General features: G+C 30.9%; 2 protein-coding genes across 2 annotated transcripts; both read left to right on the top strand.

Moving 5' to 3' along the window:
• The first annotated feature begins 3,750 nt into the window (after nt 1-3,750).
• Nucleotides 3,751-7,922, top strand: LOC117929273 (serine carboxypeptidase-like 40). The gene is made up of 7 exons (XM_034849544.1): nt 3,751-4,216; nt 5,478-5,585; nt 5,680-5,954; nt 6,442-6,702; nt 6,805-7,013; nt 7,118-7,223; nt 7,610-7,922. Exons 1-7 carry the CDS (start codon nt 3,820-3,822, stop codon nt 7,766-7,768), a joined length of 1,515 nt encoding a protein of 504 aa, XP_034705435.1. The 5' UTR covers nt 3,751-3,819; the 3' UTR covers nt 7,769-7,922.
• A 1,392-nt stretch (nt 7,923-9,314) lies between these two features.
• LOC117929274 (serine carboxypeptidase-like 40) lies at nt 9,315-15,621 on the top strand. Its single transcript, XM_034849545.1, has 7 exons — nt 9,315-9,808; nt 12,761-12,868; nt 12,967-13,241; nt 13,873-14,133; nt 14,237-14,445; nt 14,539-14,644; nt 15,212-15,621. The coding sequence occupies exons 1-7, from the start codon at nt 9,418-9,420 to the stop codon at nt 15,368-15,370; spliced, it is 1,509 nt and encodes a 502-aa protein (XP_034705436.1). The 5' UTR covers nt 9,315-9,417; the 3' UTR covers nt 15,371-15,621.
• The last annotated feature ends 1,579 nt before the right edge of the window (nt 15,622-17,200 follow it).

Genomic DNA, 17,200 nt, shown 5'->3' with positions numbered 1-17,200 from the left:
AATGAGAAGATCGGTAGGAAGGAAGTTGCTTTGAAGGCAGTCCAAGAGCTCAATCACATGGGTATATGCCACAATCTTTAAAAATCACATGCATATTTGATGTTAAAGCATTGTTTATTTTGATTTGGTCAGAGTCAAATTCCAGTTAAAGTGCTTTCTACGTTTGAAAAATTAATTATTTTATTTTATGCATGAAAAAGATATATTGTTTGATTTTGTACAGATTTTTGGTGGGTTTCCAAGGCAAATGTTGGGCCTATCGGATGGGCTGGACTGGGCCTGAAAATAGACCAGGATGATCTAAGGTTTGTAAATCTTGAACCCAATTGTGTTGCTGAATGGGCTGGGCTTTGAAGCGGATCAGAATATGGGTTGTGGTCAATCTATTGGAACCAATCCAATTAGCATTAGGTTGGGTTGGGGCCAGGGTTGTAGCCCTAATCACTTGAAATAATCTCAATTAAATTTTTAGTGTAAGGACAAAAAAATGATAAGACTGTTTGGTCTTAGGAACTGATAATTAGCCCATGATTATTGAATAGCCCATATTTGAACTCAAAACCAAATGATAGAGTGGAAATTGAAGTGAAAGATATTACTTTTTGAAACTCCCCAAAATACCCTTAGCTATTAAATTAAAAAAACTAACCGATCATCTTTATCTCTCTCATCCTCTCTTTCACTCTTTTTCTCTTAATGGGTATTTTCGTCTTTCCATATTTTATATTCTTCTTATCAATTATACAAGTTATAATGACTTTTAGCCCATTATCAATAAATAGACTCTCTAAAGTATAATTCTTTTTATTTAAAATAACATTTTTATTATCACGTAGGAGTAATATTATTAATTTTTTTGAGACTTTAATTAAAAAATGAATTCGTAATTACTAACTGCAGTTTCATTTTTTAATTGAATCTCGATTGTTGATGGAGATTCATTTTTATAAAAGAATGATGTGACACCGTGATGAAAAGATATCACATTGACTATAAGTTTTAAAAATGGCTTAAAACTAAAACAAGCAATTTTAACCCAAGATTTGGTATTGAAAATAGGAAATGAAATACTTACTAAGATTTTTATTTTAATTTCTGCTTAGGGGCAAAATTGACATTCAGACTAATTCTTATTTTTCTTCTATCCTCTGTCACCTTGACAATGAGTGTTGTCATTCCTTCCCATCAAATATATTTTCCCACTCATACTTTTAAATTTTTTAAAAATAAAAATAAAAAACAACCCTCATCCAACAAACAAGGAAGAGATTTGAGATTTAGAATAAAATAGATTATTTAATTTAATATTTAAAATTATTTTTAATTTAAGTTATGATATCAATTTATTTTATTAAATATTTTAAAGCTAATTAATGACTTAAATTAAAATTTTAAACTTCTATAATATATGAAATTTTAAATATTTCAATAAATAAAATATATAAATGTACATAAACATAGGAAATAATGAAATTTTTATAAGGGGAGGGAATTATAATAATTTAACAAAAAAATGCAACAGTGGAATAAAATAATTTAATAATGAAATAAAAATTATTACAATTATGCAATAATTTAATAAAAATGTATGCAATTATCCTTGCTCTTAAAGTCAACAAAAAGTGATTTTTATGGATAACATTGCCTTAGCATGAATAAACCCTAATAAAAATTTGAAAATTCATTAAAAAATAATAATAATTTCAATCATGTCCAATCAAAATGGTAGTCTCAACCTATTTACATAAATGCCCAAATATAATTTTGAAAATTCATTAAAAAATTTAATAGTCTCAACTTATCTATGTCAATGTTTTAATATGATTTTGAAAATTCATAAAAAAAAAAATAATAATTTCAATCATGTTCAATCAATAGGTGATTAGTCCCAATCCTATGACGACTTTCATCCCCGTTGCATCGGTGTTGCAGTCAAGCCTCCATCCTTTTGTCTTTGCATTCAAGGACCAATTTTCGTCTTATCTAAGCTTTTGATACTTTTTGGCTTTTTATGTAAATACCCAAATATAATTTAAAAAATTCGGTGTTATAAATCAACCAAGGTGAATACCCCAATTTCATATATACTGGAATATTTCTTGTTATAACTCAACCAAGGGTGAATACCCCAATTTCATATATACTGGAATATTTCTTGTTATAACTCAACTAAGATGAATACCCTAATTTCATCTATACTGGAATCTCCTGATTAAAAAAATGAGTAGAAAAATAATAGCGGAAACATACCTGAATCCATTGAAAGAGAAACCTTATAGGAAGAAAACCCTTTGAGATGGTCTTCCAATTCTGGCCACTAGATTCTGTTTCAATTTCTCTCTGAGAGGATTTTCGGAAATTGGAATGCGTAGTGATAGAATGGGGACCATAACCCTATTTATAAACTGCTAGGGCAGTTTTAATTTTATCACAATTATATTTCTGCCCCTCATAGAAATAATAATTATCTAATGGTATCTACACAATAATCTCATGACAATTATACCCTTAAGCCAATTAATCAATTATTAAATAGATCACTATATTTAGGCTTAATTAAATGATAGCACGCACATTTTAATTATTTACATGTGTGGCCCAAATTATAGATTAATTACAAAAAATTAATCTAACATTCGGAACTCAAAAAGGATTGGGACTCTGATAATAAGGGGGTCGTGGAAAGATCCAAACCCTATTATTCCTTCCTATAAAATATCCCATCTTTGCTTAAATTGGTTAAACACATCCAAAATTTTAGTCTCATTATTTTAAAACAAACTAAGAGAAGCTTCCTGAAAACAAATATTTTACAAGCCAACTAACCCTTGGAATCTAACCCACCTTTGTATTTTAATCCATTTCCCTAACTATTTCCTTTTGAAAGGCATCAATCTCTCAAAATAAGTCCAAATTTCCAAGAAAAATGTCTCAATCCAAAAGACTTAGTCCAATCATTCTCAACTTCCCTTTCAAATACCCATAAAGATTTTTATTTTTATTTTTTATTTTTATATTTGGTTAATATTGGTATAAAATATTCATTAATTTTTTAGAAAATAAAATGCTAATTATGGCATATCTAGTGACCATAACTAGGTTGTACTTTACTAGTACTAATATAACAAAAATAGTAATTAATATTAAAAGGGAGAATTTTTTTGGTCTCTACTTTCTCTTCAAATAGTTGAATTCTTAGTATGTAAAAGGAAAATCGGTCAAAAAATAGACAGGTGGAATTAATTTTTTTTTTTAATTTTTGAAGATCTTTAAAATTTTTATTTCTTTTTATTTTCATTTTTACATATTTAAAATTTATTTATTTTTATTCCCTTTTAATTTGAATTTCAAAAAAGGTAAAATAGGGGGAAAAACAAGCCCAAAATAGCTCAAGATGAACCTAATTATAGAGATGGTTTTGGATTGAAATAACAATTATTTTATACCAAAAAATAGATAATTACTGAAAAAGGATTTTCTGTTTTTTATTCGAATCCAATCACGAGGTGACATGTGCACCATGTGCATTACAGTTCATGCACGTTCCCTATTGGCCTGAATGGTACTAGAGAGAGAGAGAAAACCAATCACCACATTACACGTGTCCAACTACTAACTGATGTAGCGGATTATGATTGGTTAGCTAGAAAAACTGCAACAAACAAGGTTGGATTCGGGTTCATGTGATCACCTCGCCTGGTTGTGTTTTGTTATACCAAATTGTAACTATATAAATCCCCCCTCTTGGATCCAAAATCTCAAACCAGTTTTCCTCCCTTCATTGTCTTCCACTTTCCGTTTGGAGAGCAAGAAAAAAGAATGATGGGAAACAAGGCCTCCTGTTGGGTTGTCTTCTTGTTGTTCATTTTCTCAAGCTTTCTGGCCGAGAGCCATGGAAAAACAATGAAGCAGATAGAGGCACTGGATATTCTCCAGAAGGCCAAGCTGCATGGAAATTCAGGCATAGACACCAACCTTTTTGAAGTGAATGAAGTTGAAAATGGAGCTGAAACTGAAAGCCATAAGATTCATCCACAGGAGGGACTGAAGGAGAAAGACAGGATTGATATGTTGCCTGGACAACCACATGTTGGGTTCAACCAGTATGGTGGGTATGTCACCATTGACGAATCCAAGGGCAAAGCTTTGTACTACTACTTTGCTGAAGCACCATTCAGCAAGAAGTCTTTGCCTCTTCTTCTCTGGCTTAATGGAGGTACATATGCAGTGAACTCAATTCTCAATCTCTGATCATTCTCAATTAGGCTTTGTTCTTGTTGTTGTTTTCTCGAGAAAATATGAAAATAGGTACATTTTCTGAGTCTATTTTCTTCGGTTGGTTTGACTTTTGAGTCAGAAAATATGAAACTTCCCATTAAGAATATTTTGAATGCCAACTGGGGTTTAATTATTATGAGAAAAAAAATATGAAAATAAAAATAAAATCTGGGAATTGAAACACCCAATAAGATATGAAGAGTATGTGATATTTCCAAAGCTGAGGCTATAATTTCTCTCTAGGATTCAGGGACAAGTTATTTTCAATAGTGGCAACTAATTATTATAAGAATAAAAATCTTTCCACGCTGGATAATAATAATAATATTTTTTTTTTTGGTTTTAAAATATTTGTCTCTTGATGCCATCTTGCCTTCGGAATCCCATGCTTCACTCCTTCACCAGGATTTTCCGGCGGGTATGAAGTATGATGTCACCTTATAATCTTCCCACATGAAAGTCATAAAAAAACAAAAAGATATTTGAAATATTTGAAATATTTGGAATATTCTGGGGTTTATTAGATGAAACAGGGCATGGACCACTCCAATATGATTGTGCTTTCCTTTCTTTTCCACGCGTCTTTGATCTTTGGCCTAACTTGCTGGTGTGTTCACTTAGCCTAATTTTTAATGATTTTTGTTTTTCTTCATGCTTTTTCTCAACCAATATTTTTCCTAGAAGTAACCATGATGGTTAATTATTGACTAATTGAATTGGGTCTCCCATTTTTTTTCTAAAGCCTTTTATTTAAAAATATATATGGCATTGAATAATTTGACACCCACCATATGGTCATTTGCATGAATACAAAAATTTAGGGTTAAAATGCATATAATAATAATATTTTTAGAAAATTTTAAGGATATAAATATACAAAATAAATATCTAAATAAAATTTCATAATATAACTCCTATTTTTCTTAATCCACTAATTCTCGAAATTATCATATACTTGAAACCTCTTCATCTTTTTAAGATATTAAGGTTTTAATACCAGAAAGTAAAAACAAAATACGTTTTATAAATTAATGAATTATTCATTTTACAATAATGAATCAATAATTTAGCTAAGGTAATATTTTCTCTCGATCCTAAAAGTATTATTTTATAGGGATTTACTGTCTTATTTACTTGACCTTGTTTGTATATATGCATATATAACATACGCTCCTTTAATTAATATATCGATTTCTCAGGTCCTGGTTGTTCTTCTCTTGCTTACGGAGCAATGCAAGAGCTCGGCCCATTTAGGGTCCATAGCGAAGGCAAAACACTTTATAGAAACCAATATGCATGGAACAAGGGTACAAAATTTTTCCCTTTACCATTAATTTATTTTGCATCCAAAATTTTTATTCCTTTTGACATTTTTGGTCCCTTTTTTTTTTTTGGTTTCAGTTGCAAATGTATTGTTCCTGGAGTCACCTGCCGGAGTAGGGTTCTCATACTCTAACACAACATCTGATTACCGGAACGGTGGAGACCGGAAAACGGCGAAAGACAACTATGCCTTTCTGGTGAACTGGCTGGAGAGGTTTCCTGAGTACAAGAAGAGGGATTTCTACATTTCTGGTGAAAGCTATGCTGGGCATTATGTACCTCAACTTGCACATACCATTCTTCATCACAACAAGAAGGCAGATGGGCCCATCATCAACCTCAAAGGGATCATTGTAAGCCTATTAACAAGTCTCTTTCCCTTATCTCATATGAATACAAAACACACACTCAACAATAATTTGGAAGATGACTCCCAAGCAAATAATTGAAGTGTGGACTCAACATGCCATTCTTTCTTTTTCCAAAATGGAGAAATAATTGAGCCTTAGACTTAAACTTAATGTGGCTTTGGCTTTGCTTCTTATCAAAATGATGGAATGTCCAATCTAACACTTGGTCCACCAAGTCTGTCTAGCCCCAAGACATTGATGAGTTAATATTATTCATGTGTGATATGGCAATATAATTATTGGGTAATTCTTTTCTAATATATGACATGACATGCTTTGATTGGTTATGGATTCGACCCGACCCCTTTGGGTTTTGGGCCAGACAAGAACAACTAGCTAGGCCCCGCCCATTTACCCACCAAAACTGTAGCTCCATTTTTTTTTTTTCCATTTTTGAATTTAATTTACGAAATTCTTGTGCAAAATGCAGATTGGAAATGCAGTGATCAATGATGAAACCGATGAGCTTGGAATGTACCAGTACTTTGGGAGTCATGCTCTTGTTTCAGAGAAAACCATACGCCAAATGGAGAAACACTGTAATTTCTCCCCCGGAGCCGCCAGCCAGAGCAAGGAATGTACAAAAGCTTCTGATGAAGTTGATGATAACATTGACGCTCTCGATATCTACAACATTTACGCCCCATTATGTTTCAACACCAATCTCACATTCAAGCCCAAGAAAGTCACAGTAAGTCACACACACTTACAAATGTTTAATATTGATGAAAAACAATGGAATTATTCAATTGAACTTGGCCTGATCTTACTTGTGAAATCCCATGTGCTACAGCCTGAATTCGATCCATGCAGCGATTACTACGTGTATGCTTATCTGAATAGGGCTGATGTTCAAAAGGCCCTCCATGCCAATGTGACCAAGCTCAAGTATGACTGGGAACCTTGCAGTGACGTTATCCAAAATTGGACAGATAGCCCCTCCACCATCATTCCCCTTCTGCACGAGTTCATGGAAAATGGTCTTCGTGTATGGGTATTTAGGTAAATAAACCGTCCTAAAAAACATGATAATTTGAGCTCACATGTTCTTTTTGGTCTATGGAATTTGTGGACTGGGACTTATATATGATCTTTGTGAAATGTAGTGGGGATACGGATGGAAGGGTGCCAGTAACATCAACCATGGCTTCTATTGATACGATGAAGCTCTCTGTAAAGACTCCATGGCACCCTTGGTTCGTTGCTGGGGAGGTAAATTTTTTTTCCTCATCCACCTCTTGTGTGATTACGTTTCTCTCTTTCTTGTCTTTGTCTTTTGAATTAATGATAGCGTGGAGTCCATAATAGTTCATATCATCCACCAAAGACCCAAAATAAGGGAACAAAAAGCATCAACCAATGGATTGGGTTGACCACTGGCCTTTGAAGGTCCTACTATTATGAGTAGATTTAGGACTTTGGGCACTATAGAGATCCCTTTCTTCAGTAGTGGATGACTTTCATTGTGGAGGCTCGAATGGTGGACTCTGATATAGCATTGTCTGAAAAGAACCAATGGTTGTTCCTTCTGGTTCAACCACTGATTTCCACAATACAATCCCAAAAACTTAGCATAATTTTCTAATTTCGTGTGACAGGTTGGTGGATATACAGAAGTGTACAAGGGAGATCTAACATTTGCTACAGTAAGAGGAGCAGGGCACCAAGTGCCAAGTTTCCGGCCCAAGAGAGCTCTTTCACTCATTTCTCACTTCCTTTCTGGCACTCCTCTTCCCAGGCGTTCATCAAAACACTGATGGGCCGCTTCAATATTTTTCGTGCCTTTTAGTCATAATGGTTAATTCGCTGCTGATCTGTTGCTCATTCATCCTTCTATTTGATTCTTATGAATTGTTCAAAATTATACATATTTAGTATATAAATTTATTGGCTTGGTCGAATTCCAATTACTATAATGGTCTTTTTATTTATTTATTTATTTTTATTTTTGTTTAATTCTCGGGCCTAGGACAAAGCCTAGGCTGGGAATGAAATTCCCAATCCATATCGAGCCCAGCTCAAGGCCTGCCTGGGTCAGGGAAAGGCGGCCCCAGCCCTGGATCGTCTTGCCCAAGCTCAGTTGCATGATTCATTTTGTGGTAGTGTGACGAAGAGCGGTTTTCTCTCCATTTTCAAATGAGACAAAAAAATTTGAGAATAAGAATAAACTAATTATTTTTATTTAATATTTAAAGTTATTTTTAATTTTAAATTATAATATTAAATAATTTTATTAAACATATTTAATTTATTTAATAACTTAAACTAAGTTATTAAAATACTTTAAATCATTAAGTTAATTTATTAAACAACGATAGTGTTAAAAAAACTTAATTATTGAATAATTTTATAAGCTCTAATATGGTAATCATAATTTTTTTTATCTTAAATAATAAATTAACTTTAAATTAAACTCTTTTATATAGAATAACAAATTATATACGAAATAAAAAGAATATTTTTATTAAACTAGTATTTAGAGTAATAAAAATTAAATATATCTATAATAACTAATAACTTCTTAAAATTATTATTTAATCAGACATAATAATAACCATAAATGGTTCTAATAAGATGCATAATTTCATTATTAACTCCCATTATTGTGCAAAATTCAAATATGAAAGGAAACTTGTGAACTAGAATTACTGAAATAGAAAATGCCTAGTGCTCGGAGTTGTGATTTATTTCATTTCTTTAAAAAATTTGTTTTTAGAGAAAAATAGAGTGAAAGAAAAATTAAATGAAAATAAAAAATAGATTTAAAATTAACAAGTTATTTTTAGATGTTACTTTAAATGCATTGCACTTATTTTTACTTTTTCATATAAAGATTAAATAATTTAAAAATATATAAATTCTAATTAATGTTAATTATATTTGATTTTCTTTGATATTTTTCATAATTCAATCAGACATTAAAAAAAAATTATTTTTCTTATTTTTTTTTTTTGAGCACTTTTCAAGAACAAAACATCACCTTAACCTTTTTAGTTTTTATAGATAAGGAGAAAATGATTGTAACCAATATATACATCTAAATTAGGAATAAGATAAAAATAATTTTTCTTTAAAATTTTATTTTATTTTTTCTCTTTTTTTTATTTCTAAGCTTTTAATTTTTTTTTTCCTCCTGTTCGGGTATCTTTGAATTTCAAAAAGATAAAATATAAAAAAAAAACTAAAAATGGCATATAGACAACCAATAACCAGAGTCCACGTGTCCCAAAGAACACAGATTACTAAATAAGCCCGTTCATCTTTTGTTTGTTTTTATTACAATTGGGACATTCAAAGGAAGCATTTTGTTAATGCCAATTTTGTATATATATCCAAACCTTCAATCCACTTTTCCTCTTGTCTCTCACTTTCTGATTGGAAAGCAAGAAGAAAGCAAGAGAAAACAATGATGGGCAACAAGTCTTGTTGTTGGTTAGTGTTCTTCTTGTTCATTTTTTCAAGCTTTGTAGCACAAAGCCATGGCAGGGTCAGGAAGCAGACAGAGCTACTGAACCTTCTCCAAAAGGCCAAGATGCAAGGAAATTCAGGCATAGACACCAGCCTTTTTGAAGTGAATGAAATTGAATCTGAAGCTGAGAGTTATAAGATTCTTCCACAGAAGGGAATGAAGGAGAAAGATAGGATTGAGAGGTTGCCTGGACAACCACATGTTGGGTTCAGCCAGTATGGTGGGTATGTCACCATTGATGAATCCAAAGGTGAAGCTCTTTACTATTACTTTGTTGAAGCACCGACTTCTAGGGAGTCTTTGCCTCTTCTTCTCTGGTTTAATGGTGGTATGTATCTATAGTAGTTCTTTTTCTTCTTTAACTTTTGCTTTGATATGAATTTTTGTTCTTGTTGTTTGTTAGATTGATGGTGTGTTTTTCTTTCTATTGTGAGAGTTAGACATGAAGATTTCCCATATATTCTAACAAAATTATGCAAATGTTTCCAAAATTACCTTTTGAGTCTAAGCTTTAATAATTTTTAATTTTATTAGGATATATGTTTTATAAACAACTTTTCTAATATTATATTTACTTTGAGATTTTCTTATAGCAATTTTTTAATAATTACATAATTAATTAATTTCATATATGAAATATTATTATGTAATTATAGAGAGAAATTTTGATCCAAAGAGTAAGTCCTTTGGGAGTTAATTAGGGTTTGGAAAGAGGAGACTCATTTAGGGTGTAATTAGGGTCTTGGATTTTGAGGGTTCCGGAGAAAAATAATGAATTTTTTTTTCATTATTTTCATGCGTGATGTAGGGTTTAGATCAAATCATGTAAATCATTTTTTTTTTTGCTTTGTATGTTTACTAGTTTTATATATAACCAAATTATGGTTGAAGTTAGAAAATTTGTATATGAACAAATTCCTTATGAATTATTTATTAAAAAACTGATTATCCATAGTTCAAATGAAGGAACCAGTTTTGCCAGCAAAAGCTTTAATGTAAACGTATCAGTTTGAAAATTTAAAGATAAAACAATTCACATGCAACATGAGGTTTTAATAGGATTCGACTAACCATTTTTATATCCATGGATAAGAGAGTCATTCTACTATACAACAAAAAATATAATAGAAAATAAAAACTAAATACAACAATTAAGTTTGTGAAATATTTCATATGTCCCCATTCTCGGTAGAACCACAAGTTCCTTTGCTTCACTAAGTGTTGTCTATTTTTCCTCATGTCTCTATCCACATATAGACTTTACCAATCCATCTTCATCTCATAACTTTTTCCTTCCATTACCTAAAATATTTATAAAAATATTCATAATAACTTTCTTTATTATTTAATAAATCTAATATTATAGTGACATCTGAATATAATTTTTTTTTTTTTTGTATAATATGCTTTAAAAAAATGGAATCTATACCAATTAGGGTTTAAAACATTTTCCAATAGAACCTACATCCATTAACTAACACCTTTTCTTTATCAAATTCTTATGAGCACTTTATACATATGATATATGTAATAATTTCTCAATGAAGGATATTAAGACAACCCTTAATTCAAAAGAGTTGAAGAAAATTAAGAAAATGGTGTTTGTGAGTAGAGAAAAGGATTCATTTGAATGTTTATTCGCTAGAGGAAAAGTAAAAAAGAAAAATCACTATAGGAGTTCAAGTGAAACAATAAATATTTCAATTGCAACAAGGAAAATAACTAGTATAGGAGGAGTTATTCGTACAAGATTGTAGGAAATTGATCTTTTTCAGATATTTTTTTATTTATGATCCAATTTTTAAAATGTATTTTTATATTATAATTTTGATATGAATTTTTTTAGTTTTGGCGGACAACATATTAATGGAATTGTAGCACCTAGATTATTTAATTTAGATTTTAAGAAATGAGAAAGCAATTGTGAAAGATTTATCTTATTAGTTAGAGATTTGTAGAGAATCTTTTCACACATGTTTTGCAACATAATAGTGAATTTTCTTTTCATTGCTTTGTCCATTTTTTTTTTTAAATGTTGACTAATTTAATAGGTCAAAGAGTATTACTTCTATAACCATGTGATCCAACTTAGAGTTGTTGAGCATTGACAATTAATCTTAATAATCTTTCCACATGAAAGTCATAAAAAAAATGTTTAATAATTTTGTAGAGAAAAAAAAACTAAAAGCTTGTTTGATTGTGTGATTTAAAAATAGTTTTTCATTTTTAAAAATAAAAAATAGTTTTTAAAAATTTCTAACACTATTTAACTATTGTTCTCTAGAAATGATTTTTAAAAACAAAATGAAATAGAAAATAATTTTTAAAAAATAAGTAAGAGTTGTTTTCACCGATTTTTAAAAACACAAGGAAAATACGAATCTATTTGACAATGTTTTTTGAAACTTGTTTTTAAAAACTGTTTTTTATCGTTTAACTTAAAAACGGTTTTTAAAAATAAGTTTCAGAAAATATGGTGAAACAGACCTAAATTTTATTTTATTTAATTTTATTATATGTCAAAATAGATACTTATATATTTGAAATATTCAAAAATTTTGAAATAGTTGAAATATTTTCTAGTTAATCTAATTTGTTTTATATTAAATTGGCTATGGACCACACCCCCATTTGAATGCTTGTTATGATTGTGCTTTCTTTCTTTCCATGGACCACTCCCATTTGAATTCTTTTTATAGTGCCTTGCTCTTGTTTTCACATGCCTAATTTTTAATGAATTTTCTTTTCTTCATACAAACCATTGCTTTATGCTTTTTCTCGACCTAACTTGCTTTTGTTTCCACGTGCCTAATTTTAATGAATTATCTTTTCTTCATACAAACCATTGTTTTATGTTTTTTCTGAACCAATATCTTTTCTAGAAGAAACAATGATGATTAATTATTGACTAGTTCAATTGGGTCTCCCATTTTTTCTAATGCCCTTTATTAAAAAATATATATGCCATTGAATAATGTGATATGTTGCCTTATTTATTTATATCCACCATATGCTCATTTTCTTTTTATTTTATTGAGAAGAGCATGCTACTTACTATTTACATAAATATATATATATATGAATCTTGGATACATTTTCTTAAATAAAAAAAAATTAGGGTTAAAATACATAAAATAATAATATTTTTAGAAATCTTGAAGGATATAAATATGTAAAATAAAAATTCATAATATAGCAAATAAAACTTCATAATATAACTTCTATTTTTCTTAATTTACTTAATTTACGTGTCTCTTTAATTAATATATCGATTCCTTAGGTCCTGGTTGTTCTTCTTTGGCTTATGGAGCAATGCAAGAGCTCGGCCCATTCAGGGTTCATAGCGATGGCAAAACTCTTTACAGAAACCAATATGCATGGAACAAGGGTACAAGATTTTTTGTTCACGCTCAATCTCTTTTGCATCCAAAATTTTTATTCCTTAGACATTTTTGGTCCAATTTTTATTTTTATTTTTTGTGTCAGTTGCAAATGTATTGTTCTTGGAGTCACCTGCTGGAGTAGGGTTCTCATATTCAAACACAACATCCGACAATCAGAGTGGAGGAGACCGGAAAACAGCCAACGAAAACTATGCCTTTCTGGTGAACTGGCTGGAGAGGTTTCCTGAGTACAAAAAGAGGGATTTCTACATTTCTGGTGAAAGCTATGCTGGGCATTATGTGCCTCAACTTGCACATACCATTCTTCATCATAACAAGAAGGCAAATGGGCCCATCATCAACCTCAAAGGGATCATTGTAAGCATATTACTATGTCCCTTTTCTTTCTTTTATATGAATACAAAACACGCACTCCACAATAATTGGAAGATGACTCTCAAGCAAATGATTGAAGTGTGGACTCAACATGCCATGCTTTCCTTTTGTAAAATAGAGAAATAATTGAGCCTTGGACTCAAACTTAATGTGGGTTAGGCTTTTCTTCCTAACAAAATGATGAAATGGTCAATCCAATATTTGGGTCCATCAAGTCTGTCTACCCCTAAACCTTGGGCTTAAAAATTTATACCATCACATCTTGACATTGATGAGTCGATATGATTCATGTGTGTGATCTAGCAATATAATTTTTGGGTAATTTTTTTGTAATATATGATGTGGCATGCTATGATTGGTTATAGATTTGACCCGACCCCTTGGGGTTTTGGGTTAGACAAGACTAACTAGCTAAGTCCCGCTCATTTACCCATCAAAAGTATACTTCCATTTATTAACATACGATACTTTTAAAATTATTTCCTAACGTATTTCTAAAACTACAACACTTTTTATAATGTCAATTAAAATTGTCTCTTGGAAAGATAGTTTTCAATTAACCATTTTATTTTGAAATTGAATTTAATTTATGAAATTCTTGTGCAAAACGCAGATCGGAAACGCAGTGATCGATGATGAAACGGATGACATTGGAAGGTACCAGTACCTTGGGAGTCATGCTCTTGTTTCAGAGAAAACTATACACCAAATGGAGAAACACTGTAATTTCTCCCCCGGAGCCACCAGCCAGAGCAAGGAGTGTACAGAAGCTGTTGATGAAGTTCATAGTAATATTGACGTTATCGATATCTACAACATCTACTCCCCATTATGTTTCAACACCATTCTCACAGCCAAGCCCAAGAAAGTAACAGTGAGTTCATACACACTTAAAAATGTTTAAAATTGATGAAAAACAATGGAATTATTCAATTGAGCTTGGCCTAATCTTACTTGTGAAATCCTATGTGCTACAGCCTGAATTCGATCCATGCAGCGATTACTACGTGTCTGCTTATCTGAATAGGGCTGATGTTCAAAAGGCCCTCCATGCCAATGTGACCAAGCTCAAGTATGAGTGGCGACCTTGCAGTGACATTGGCAAGAATTGGACAGATAGCCCCTTGACCATCATTCCCCTTCTGCGCGAGTTCATGGCAAATGGGCTTCGTGTATGGGTATTTAGGTAAATAAACACTCCTTGAAAATATGACATAGAACTTAAGACTATTTGGGAATTTGTGGACTGGGACTTATATTTGATCTTTGTGAAATGCAGTGGGGATACTGATGGAGATGTGCCAGTAACATCAACCATGGCTTCTATTGGTAAGATGAGGCTCTCTGTAAAGACTCCATGGCACCCTTGGTTCGTTGCTGGGGAGGTAATTTTTTTTTTTTCTCGTCATCCACCTCTTCTGTGATTACTTTTCTCGCTTTCTTGTCTTTGTCTTTTGACTTAATGATGTTGTGGACTCCACAATCGTTCACATCATCCACCGAAAACCCAAAATAAGGGAACAAGAAGCACCAACCAATGGATTGGATTGACTACTGGGTTTTGAAGGTCCTACTATTATGAGTAGGTTTTGGACTTTGGGCACTATGGAGACCCATTTCTTCAGTGGTGGATGACTCTTATTGTGGAGGCTCAAATAGTGGACCCTGATATAGCATTGTCTGAGAAAAGAATCAGTGGTTGTTCCTTCTGGTTCAACCAGTGATTTCAACAATACAATTGGTTGATTTGCATTTATAGTTTCAAACTCACGTTAAATTATATAAGGGTCTATTTAACAACCGTTTTCGAGATCATTTTTTATTCTTTAGAACAAAACAATAAAAAAATATGTTTGATAACTAAAATCTATTTTCTATTTTCTATTATTAAGAATATAAAATATGGTATTTTCATAAAAACCTTAACATTATTTTCTTATTTTGTATGATAGGTTGGTGGGTATACTGAAGTATACAAGGGAGATCTAACATTTGCTACAGTAAGAGGAGCAGGGCACCAAGTGCCAAGCTTTCGGCCCAAGAGAGCTCTTTCACTCGTTGTTCATTTCCTTTCTGGCACTCCTCTTCCCAAGCCTTCATCAAAACATTGACGGGCGTCTTCAATATTTCTGGTGGTTTTTAGTAGGGCTTTTAGTCACGATGGTTAATTCACTGCTTATCTATTGCTCATTCATCCTTCTTTTTTATGACATGTTAAAATTTGTGCCTTGTTTAAAACATTGAAATTAAGGTAGGAAGGCTCTCCCGATGACAATGTCTAATGAAAGTGTTTTTGTATTTTTGATTAGACGATAAAATACTTTGCAAAGTTGCAGAAAATGATATTATAACCAAATTATGGTTGAAGTTAGAAAATTTGTATATGACCAAATTCCTTATGAATTATTTATATTTTAAAAATTGATTATCCACTCTTCAAATGAAGGAATTTGTTTTACTAACAAAACACTACAAGAAAAAAGAGATATGGTGACATTTATAATGAGTCACTATAAACATAGGGTGTCGCTACAACATAGCGTCACCTTATCCACTGACACCATAGAGGGTACCAATTAGTGACGTATTTGGAAGCGACACCAAAGCAGATAAATGGTGACACATTCAGAAGCGACACCATATATTTTTAGTTATACTTAATTTGATATAGAGTTGCATGAGATATATAAGGTGTCATATTAAATGCATCACCTTTTAATTATGGTGTCACATTAAATGCATCACCTTTGAGTTATGGTGTCACATCATTGTAAATTATTATGGAAGATACGGTTGTTTTTTATTAATTAGCCTGTTGATTTTTGTAATGCTTATTAACAAATAAGATCAACTTGTATATATTTTGTCCATAAATATAATAATCATATCATATTTAACTTATATTTTTGTAATGCTTATGGATTAACCTGTAATACATTACATCATGCAGTGATATTTGGATATCAAATGTTTACAAAATGATAGTACATCAAACCCACCAAAACTAAAAAAGAAAAGTGAATACATATTAAAATATGATTTAGAAATGTTAAGCATTCCAACATTCATGTATACCTGCATTTCATATGCATAAAACCGGCTAATCCTAAAATGATACAAGAGTTGCATCCAAAAACCCAAAATTCTCAATACCAAATAAAGTAACATTGATGTCCTATAATGTATGACATAAGAGTCACATCTAAAAACCCAAAATGTTGTTGTTTTTTTCTCCTTTCTTTTTATTCTTCATGTCTTCCCAAGAGTGTATACCTGCATTTCATAGTTTAATGAGATTTAGAGTTTTATTGAAAATAAAAATTAATTGATGTTATAAAAAATAAACAAATCTAAGTACTAATGTTTTCTTTTTTCATTTTCCCATTTTGATATAAAAATAGTTTGTAAAGAATAATTAATGTTATACAATACCAATGGAAAATTCATATAACAACTAAGGGACTCACCATGCATGATCATGATTTATCAATATGATTCATGATTAGTTATAACACAAAAGAAGTTGATTCTCCTCTAATTTCATCAAATTCTACCTGAGAATATGGTTTTTTTTTTTTTTTTTTATCATAAAACTGAAATCAAATGAGAATAACATTAATATTATAATAATTGGAAGTATGAAACTAAGTATAATTCATTAAATGAGTAAAACCTTTAATACAATAATTGTAGAATCAACAATTATCTCTTTAACGAATCTCATAACAAAATAGTCACATTTGAACTCAAATAAAAACAATTCAAGAAAATAAAAAATAAAGAAAAACTAGAAAATCAAAAAATAAATCTAAAATTTTAGAAAATAGTAATCTTCCACTTAAAATATGCACTTTTTAAATTTATTTTTTTATAATTCATTGTGCTTTTAAAAATCATTTTTAACATTTAATTCTTTTTATATATTTTTTTATTTCTTGGAA

This window comes from Vitis riparia, chromosome 13 (genome assembly GCF_004353265.1).
Source record: "Vitis riparia cultivar Riparia Gloire de Montpellier isolate 1030 chromosome 13, EGFV_Vit.rip_1.0, whole genome shotgun sequence".
NCBI lineage: Eukaryota > Viridiplantae > Streptophyta > Magnoliopsida > Vitales > Vitaceae > Vitis > Vitis riparia.
Note: the sequence above shows the minus strand (reverse complement) of the source record. Positions and strands in the feature narration are given on the sequence as shown.

Coding starts and splice junctions, on each gene's coding strand:
- LOC117929273 (XM_034849544.1), top strand. CDS start 3,820: ATGATGGGAAACAAGGCCTCCTGTTGGGTTGTCTTCTTGTTGTTCATT. Junction 4,217..5,477: donor TCTTCTCTGGCTTAATGGAG/GTACATATGCAG, acceptor TCGATTTCTCAG/GTCCTGGTTGTTCTTCTCTT. Junction 5,586..5,679: donor CCAATATGCATGGAACAAGG/GTACAAAATTTT, acceptor TTTTGGTTTCAG/TTGCAAATGTATTGTTCCTG.
- LOC117929274 (XM_034849545.1), top strand. CDS start 9,418: ATGATGGGCAACAAGTCTTGTTGTTGGTTAGTGTTCTTCTTGTTCATT. Junction 9,809..12,760: donor TCTTCTCTGGTTTAATGGTG/GTATGTATCTAT, acceptor TCGATTCCTTAG/GTCCTGGTTGTTCTTCTTTG. Junction 14,446..14,538: donor CTTCGTGTATGGGTATTTAG/GTAAATAAACAC, acceptor TGTGAAATGCAG/TGGGGATACTGATGGAGATG.